The sequence below is a fragment of the Thermobia domestica genome, chromosome 13 (genome assembly GCF_964235325.1).
Source record: "Thermobia domestica chromosome 13, izTheDome1.hap1.1, whole genome shotgun sequence".
Taxonomy (NCBI): Eukaryota; Metazoa; Arthropoda; class Insecta; order Zygentoma; family Lepismatidae; genus Thermobia; species Thermobia domestica.
This window is the reverse complement of record NC_137466.1, coordinates 138,030,114-138,039,020: the sequence shown is the minus strand read 5'-3', so window position 1 is coordinate 138,039,020 and position 8,907 is coordinate 138,030,114. Positions and strand designations below refer to the sequence as shown.

The following is an 8,907-nucleotide window of genomic DNA, read 5'->3' as shown; positions in this document are numbered from 1 at the left end:
TTTTTTTTTTTTTTTGTTTGCAAAGTTTATTGTTATCTTAATCCTGAAACGTACAGCTACAAACTGGACTGTGTAGAAAATCATACCCCTACATATGGAAACACTTGACCATTTCAAGACTCATCCAGGCTTTACAACCATATGATATTTTTGTAATAAACAATAATTTAAGAGTTAACGTTATGTACGATAGTGCTCTTGCGATAATAGGTAAATATACGAATATTTTAAAAAGCACACATTTTTTACGGTTTTTGAATGTGCAAATAAATTGATGTGCATTAAATAATTATAACACACACACACACACACACAGACACGAGTCATTCCAGGTACAATAAATTAATAACGATTTGAGAATTGCAAAATGGCAGCCATGCATTTGTTCTTTAAATTCTATTATGTTTACGAGAGAGTGGAAATATTGTTTTTTTTTTTTTTTTTTTTTTTTAGAATAGTGTCAATCAGGATTTTAAAAAAATGTTGAGGACACAGACGCCGATTTGGAGTTCGAAACTAAAGATTACAAGATAAATTTATTATATATTATGGCTATTATTAGTAGTATTATACTTCTTTCTACTATCATTATGTACATAACGAACATATGATCTTTTTGGTACTATATGATAATTTTAGAGGCAAAATTCGATAATTTTGTTGTTTGAGGTTGGCAACTCTGGGCTCATCGTTGACACGAACGTGCTTTCTTTGTTTAAAAAAAAATACACACACAAGGTATTCCTTTTTAGGACAATAAGAAGATTAACATTGCGATAACAAGTCACGTAGTATATCAGATATAGGCAGACACGATGATTCACGATGATTCGCCAAATGTTATGTTGCACTTACGTCATCTGTATGAGGAATAGGCTACTCAGAAGTAAAGAGAGACTAGTTGTATTTTGGAAAGTGATGAGCATTCTGTGTATATTCTATTCAAGTTTAGCACAATTGATAGTGTATTATACCAGAACATAGCTGAAGTCACCTAGGTGCGTTGGAAAGGTAAGAATATTTGCGTTATTTATTTTCTTGTAGTTGTGTTGATTATGATCACAAGTATTACGTGCTTAAAAAGGTAAGTAAAAAAATGATACAATTTGTTAGTTAATAGTGTAATTTACTAAATCACTACATAAATAACACTTTTTCAAGAAAATAAAAAAAAGACTGCCAAAAATACAGTATATTGGTAACTTTTTCTTGTGCCATTAAAGTTCGCCTTTTCCCTCGAAAACTAGCATCTGAGTTTACCCACATGGACATTATTTTATTCAGCTTGGTACATTGATCAGCCAGAACCTTATGAAAACCTACCTAATAGTCGGTATACCCACTTTTGGCACGGATAACAGCGGCGACACGCCTTGGCATGGAAGCAATGAGGTCTTGGTAGGTCACCTAATTCCCATAAATTCCGGAGATGGGGGGGGGGCGAAGCACACTTAATCACATCCAAGAGGTGTTCGGTTGGGTTCAGATCCGGCGAGTTGGGGTTTAGTACATGAATTGTAACTTGCCACTGTGTTTCTCGAACCATTCCATCACACTCATGGCCTTGTGACATGGCGCATTATCTTGTTGAAAAATGCCACTGCCGTTGGGAAAATGGTCGTCATGGACGGGTGTACGTGGTCTGCAACCAGTGTACGATACGCCTCGGCCGTCATGGTACCTTGTACGAGCTCCACTGGACCCATGGATGCTCATGTGAATGTTCCCCAGAGAATAATTGAGCCGCCTCCAGCTTGTCTCCGTCCCACAAGACAAGTGTCAAGAAGCTGTTCCCTGGAAGACGGCGGATTCGCACCCATCCATCGACATGATGAAAAAGATATTGGGATTCAGACCGTGCAACTCTCTGCCACTGCACCAAGGTCTAGTGGCAATGTTCACGTTCCTATTTCAGTCGAAGTTGCCAATATCGTCGTGTTAACGTTGGCACATGGATGGGTCGTAGGCTGCGGAGGCCTATCGTTAGGAGTGTTCGGTGCATTGTGTGTTCAGACACTTGTACTCTGCCCAACATTAAAGTAAGAAATTCATTCCCCTTATTTTTTCGGAAACTATACACGAGCTTTCTTACTCTCTGATACCTCCCATTTAGTTCTTCAATAAATTCCATATATTAGTACATGTATGTTCTCCGAATATTTTCCCTCGTTAAAGATCAATATTGTGAAACTTCTAAAACGAGAATACTGTAACAATTTATACTGCATATAAGACTATTTTATACATACAAAATTTCCATTACAGCGTTTTATTCACTTTTTTAATTGTTAATGTTTTCAAACTTCAAAATATCTTCCCGTATGATTCTCCACTTTTAAAACTATGAATTCTCCACCATAAAAGCCAGTTCCACATATTGCACGTTTCACTCTTGTTATATATATATATATATATATATATATATATATATATATATATATATATATATATATAAACTTCTACAATAATAAATAATAACATGTAATGAAAAAACGTCCAAAGGTGAAATTGACGTAAATCAGTAGATCTTGTGGAGTTAAGAAAATGATATGCGTGATGTTAAATCTTTATGTGCAGTTTTTGAAAAACCTGCCCAACAAAAATATTTTTAAGGCTATAAAATATACATGACATTCGTGGCCAGCTATAACAGACTTAATAGCATGCTACCTATTAAAGTAAAACTTGTAGCTACTAAAATCTACATCAAGCCTTTCAATACGATACTAACAAGAGGACTGGGGGGGGGGGCTCAGTGGTAGAGTATTCACCTTTGGTGCTTGGGGTCCCTGGTTCGATCCCAGCTGGCGGCGTGTGAACCTTGTGGTGGACAACCGTGCTCATTGGTTTTCTCGGAATTCTTCCGTTTCTTCCCACTTTCTTCATTCCACCATTTCATTCATTTCTCATCATCACCGTCTCCTTTAGCCTAACCTGCATAACAGTGCGACGTAAAACTAAAGATTTCATTTCATTTTTTAGCAAGAGGACACCACACTGTGGTTAAAGAGAGATAATAACCAAGCACGTATGCAGGAATTTATTTCGGGAGAAGTCCAAACGTTTTGGAGAGGATCGAAATTCAATATTAGGATAAATTATATTAAAATTTGTAACGTTACTTCTAAAATTAGACTAAATTTGCAGCAAAATCTAGATTTCGGAGGTTTCGGGCACCCTTCTCCTGCGTACGTCTTTTATACAACGTAATATTATCATTAAATCTTGAACTTTGGTGTGAAATATCTTTCAATCACTTCGTTCAGTATTATATGTATTTATTATAGCTAAATGTTTTACTTGGGAAATGCTCAAATAGCAATGAATGTATTCGGTGCAGAAATTACCATCATTTGACTGTACATGGTGCATTAACAAGTGGATAAACATAATATTAGTAGCAAAATTACTTGATTGATTGATTTTTACGTCCCGTTCAGCAGCGAGGCTATATGAGACGTGGACCTACTGATTAACATGGAATCCGAACCACATGAGCTCCCGCCGGGAATCGAAGACGGGTCTCCCGCAAAATTACTTGAAAATTCCTTATTTTCTTAATAAAAAAAACAGTGTCAGCCATTCGGGAGAGATCGCGGTGGCTCATGAGATATGCGGAGTTAATGCTTTGCATTACATTTACTTCGGCAACTACAGGTGACCAGCGATGTATTTAGGCATCGGTGAGCAATGGGGCGTGGCCCGGGGTTGCAAGTTTTGGACCGAAAAAAGTGTTATTGTCTATTATTATTTATATAATATTATTCAGTTTACGATAATTATTAATGTATAACAGGCGCGTACTAGAAATTTTTGTTGGGAGGAGTCCAAACCTTAGGTAGGTTCTAATATTGTAAACCACTATGTCTAAGTATTATTCTCCACCCAAAACGACGATAAGTCATTGTAAAATACTTCCACGTATATTTTCAGAAAATAATGATAGAATTAGACTGTTTTTATAAGAGAAAGAATATAGATGAAGTACATTGATTTTGAGCTTAACGTCCCGTTCAGCAGCGAAGCTACATGAGACGCGGACCTACTGATTAACGTGGAATCCGAACCACATGAGCTCCCGCCGGGAATCGAACTCGGGTCTCCCGCGCCAAAGGCGCGTGCGCTAACCACTTAGCCTCGAAGGAGCTCTAGATAAAGTACAAAATCAAATGTCCATGCTACATCTATCATTTCCCTGTTAAAGAGAATAGTTTTATTAAGAAAGTGCACAAATGTATGTTGAGTTTAGAAGATTCATGGGGACCCGATCGGTGGATCCACTCGTGGGTGTGCCCCTGATGTATAAAAATATGTTATGTACAGTTATTATTTTGTACATTCTGAACTTTATCTTCATAATTCCTTATAATTTTTATACTATTAAATAAAAAAGCTAAAATTTTGTACCGTGCAAATTTTGAGTAGGAGACTTTTTTTTTTTTTACATACTCTACAGTACGTAATTGTTAAAAATGCTCCTACTAATTCAAGATCAATTTCTTTAATTTTTTTAAGGCATTACTTCAAATTTATACAGATTTCAAATCTAAGCGTCAAACGAAAATTTACAATATCATACTTATTATTCAGCGTTGCAAGCTTAGGATGCAACTGTATCAGGAACAACCAAATTTTGGATGTCCCTACAACAGTAATGAGATGCACAAAGCAAAACACTTCCAAAGTAGATTAACTTAGGATCTACTATTATGATCATGATATGGCGAATTTCGAGTGAATAGGAACCAACTTACGAAAGATAGAAAATTTTTGAAAGGCTTTTATTAAAAAAAAAAAAAAAAAAAAAAAGTGCTTAGGAAAATACCTTATCCTAACATTAAAATAAATGGTTTTCATTAGATGTAAAGATAATAATGCTGTTTACAGTAATGTAATATCTCAAAACCATTTTGGAGATGTGGTACATACTAGTAAAATTTGCAAGACTTTGAATTTAAAGCTATGAAATTAATTGTGATGTGAGAACTTGTTGGAATTGAACTTTCCAAAAGCATTGTTGCAATGCTATGGAGGCAAAGTAAATCACCAATTGTCTTAATAAGTTCCCCCCCCCCAAAAAAAAAAATCTATAACAATTTTTACCATTTCTTCGTATCTATGTAATAGGATGTGGTACTAATCTAAGCACTTTTTTGAAATGATGTCCTTTCAAGAAAGTGAATTCTCAGTTTCTTGTAACTTTGCTTCTAATTGTTCGAAATATGTAAGGTGATGACCATAGTAGTCGATACTATCGGTATGTTATTTGGGATATGCACCACCACAGTAGTAATGTAGTCAACACAACAGTTTGGACCAAATTTGGATATCTTTAATGATTTTGGTCTCATTAGGGCAGCGGTCACCTTCACTCTGCTTTACTTTAAAAAAAAATAGGATAAGGTGAGTTAGGGCGAATGCGATAATGCAATTTGAGACCAATGGCGAGTGAGGGTATGGCAGCAATAATTTTCAGGACGAGGGCGAGTGAGGGTGAGGAGTAGTGTTGTCCACGGGACGAGAAATTAAGTTTTCTCTTCTCATCTTGTTTCGATTTTTGAAGGGTTTTTTCTCATCTCGTCTTGATTCTGAACAAGTTTCTTTTCGTCTAGTTTCGAAAAGTTCTCGTCTCGTCTCACCCCATAAATATATATACAGTAGATTGTCGACTATCCAGCTTTACGTGTCTAAAAGGCAATCTGGGTTTTTAAACATGATAAGCAGATGGACATGCATCTAAAAATGATTTTTTCGGCATGAAACGTGTAAATCCGTAGAAATCTCGAATTCGATTTTTTTTTTCTTTCATGATCACCTTACTTTCTTATCTCCTATCGTTGGTCGAAGATAACATGAAATAACCGTGAGACCACGTATAAAGTTTTTGATATCAAATTAAAATGTTATGCCTTAGCCTTAGGAAGAGCGCCCAATACTTTCAGCTTTAGTCCCATTCATTCATTTTACCCAATCAACTATAATAATTTACAAAATAACATTTATGTCCCCATGATTTAAGTGCAAAATGTCTTCTATTATGGTTATTAATAAAATAAATTACTCTCTGGATGGAAAACAGTGTTTTATTGATACCTACCATATTTGTCCTTAAAGAAAACAATTCTAACAATAGAAATTTTATCAACTATAACTGCAGGTTTATAAATGTCAAGTAAACAATTTACAGTAATTTACTGGTAAATCTACAAAGAATTTCTGTCAAAAATCTCATTTTCCCACCGCTGTTAACACACTGAAATATTTAATCTAGGAATAGTTTTTATTTTATGTTGTTGTTAAACTACAAATGATTGATTTTGAAACGTCAAGAAATACTAATAATGATCAATCATTAGATGTTTGAACAGTAATTTGCTACACAACGAATTTCAGAAAGTTATGTTAACTGCTGAAATCTCGTCTAATAACTGATCTTACTATATTTAAATGAAACTTGTACACCTATAATTACTAGAAACCGTGTTAACTACGAATTAAAAATATGGTAAAGGTATAAGTAGATTTTACTTTAAAGCTTCATTGTTGTTCTGAAATTTTGTTCTCTGGGGAATTACTTGTCCTATTGAGATTAAAAATTGGAGTTCAATCTATAATTGGATTTATTCTTAAAGAAAACTCTATTGCTGAATTGCAGCATTCAATAAGGATTTCAATTAATATATCATTACAGAAAACACTTAAACAAAAATACTAGGTATTATGTTTTATACAATAATCATTAATTATCCAAATTTCTGGATAATACTAAAGAAAAAATATCTGTACTATAAGGGACAAACAGAGGATTTCGTTGTTTCCACATTTATTAATGAAATGCATTACAAAAGCGTTGCCTGAGCAAATCCACACATTCAATTGTATTGCTTAATATTTTGCGTAAGATAACTACACTGATATATAACATAATGTGTCTGTGTGTGTGTCAATTTATTTTTCTATCATCAGTTTTTTTTTTTTTTTTTTTTGCATATAAAGGAACTACCAGATTAGCTATACAGAGTTATCTTCAAGAAATCTAATCGCGCACGAAGACGTTTGTTCAATTTGTGTATGCAACCCACATTAGCCTTGTGTTGTTCAGGCTCACATAACATCATAGGATAAATGTCCCGGCAATTAAACAGTAGTAGTTCTCTTTAAGGACATTCTTCGCTCTTTTTATCTAGGTTTTCAATTATGCCAAGGAACAACAGGTGCTTAATCCTTTTATTAAGGTTCTGAATTAAGACCCGGCAATGACGGGTGCTTGCAACTGGTATATGTTAAAACTATGATATTGAAATTATCATTTAGTTGGAAATGTGAGTATTTATGTATTTTGATAATTTTGAACCTAATTAAAAGTCGGATTTTTTTTCTTTTTCTTTTTTTTTTTAGAAATTCAGAACCTATATTACATAAGTTTTCAACTTACTTTCGGTGTCCTTATCCAAGTAGGGGCTATAAATAAATCAATAGATCATTTGATGTTCACATTGGTCATGTTCTGTCTTCTTTTCTTAACAGATCAATTTGGAAGGACAGAATTACACAATACGCAATACCCAAGCAAAATGGGTTTCTCATCGTATCTTTTGGATTTGTTGCCACACTTCATAGGACTGCTGATGGCCGGCATAGGGATTTTATACATGTATCTTGCTCACAAGTATACCTTCTGGAAGAAGAAAGGCGTACCATATGTAGAGCCTTCACTACTGTTTGGCAACATTAGAGACCTTACACTTCGACGTGTAAATCTTGGACAACTCTTCCGAGATCTATACAACGAATTAGATGGACACAAATTTGGAGGTGTATTTTTGCTTCAAAGGCCATTGCTGTTGTTGCGTGATTCTGAATTAATCAAGACAATAATGGTTAAGGATTTCAGCCATTTCCAAAATCATGATACATTTGTGAATGAGGAAGTAGACCCTATACAAGCTAAGCATTTGTTTGCTCTTCAAGGTCTTCGCTGGAGGAATATGCGAATTAAATTGACGCCAACATTTACCTCCGGTAAAATGAAAAAGATGTTTCAGTTCGTTATTGAATGCGGTCAGGAGCTAAAGAAGTATTTGGAAGACCCCGCAGCAAATGGTGAACCAATAGAAGTAAGAGATCTAATGGCGAGATATACAACAGATGTTATTGCCTCCTGTGCTTTTGGATTCAAAGAAAATAGTATCAAACACCCTGATTCTGAATTTAGAGTAATGGGTAGAGAAGTCACAAAACCAGTGAGTTTATTGGATTCCTTGAAGATTGTGGTGATGATAGCCTTTCCCAGAAAATTTAAACTGGCATTCACTCAGGAAAAAATAAATAACTTCTTTAGAAGTTTAGTGAGAGACACAATGAATTACCGTGAGACCAATAATATAGTAAGAAATGATTTTATTGACCAGCTGATTAAATTAAAAAATCAAGGAAAAGTAGATTATGATGAAGATGATGAACCAGAGGTACAGAATGGACACATCGCAGGTGAAGATATAAATATAGGTGAGTAGTTATCAATACCTTTTTACATTTATCTAGTTCTATGTTTAATTTTTGTACTCTTGTCGGTACGTTGACTATACTCTCTCTGAAGTTCCAAAAATGGTACATTCCTCGGGAGAAACACTCCCTATCAGTACAGTCAAAGGGCGTATGCAAAGCGAAATAATAAACCTAACCTGCAATTGTTCTGTTGTAAGAACTGAAGTACGTAATACTAATGGAAACTGTTGCAATGTGTCCGCAAAGAATAACATTTAGTCTATACCTTTTATTATATTACCGTACATCTACTTTGAGACGTAAATTTGATTTACCCGTGTTTCCAACTTCCGTGAGGGAACTATGTTCAATCAATGTTAAACCGAGAGTGAAACGTCTTTAATTCCATAAAATATTGAA

General features: G+C 34.7%; 1 protein-coding gene across 1 annotated transcript in view; it reads left to right on the top strand.

Annotated features, from left to right (window-relative positions):
• The first annotated feature begins 882 nt into the window (after positions 1 to 882).
• LOC145667775 (uncharacterized) overlaps positions 883 to 8,907 on the top strand; it is a 55,871-nt gene continuing 47,846 nt past the window's right edge. Inside the window, exons 1-2 of the mRNA XM_081735214.1 lie at positions 883 to 1,011; positions 7,528 to 8,508. Coding sequence (XP_081591340.1) covers positions 7,575 to 8,508 — 934 coding nt within the window. The 5' untranslated portion in view covers positions 883 to 1,011; positions 7,528 to 7,574. The remainder of the gene's footprint in view (positions 1,012 to 7,527; positions 8,509 to 8,907) is intronic.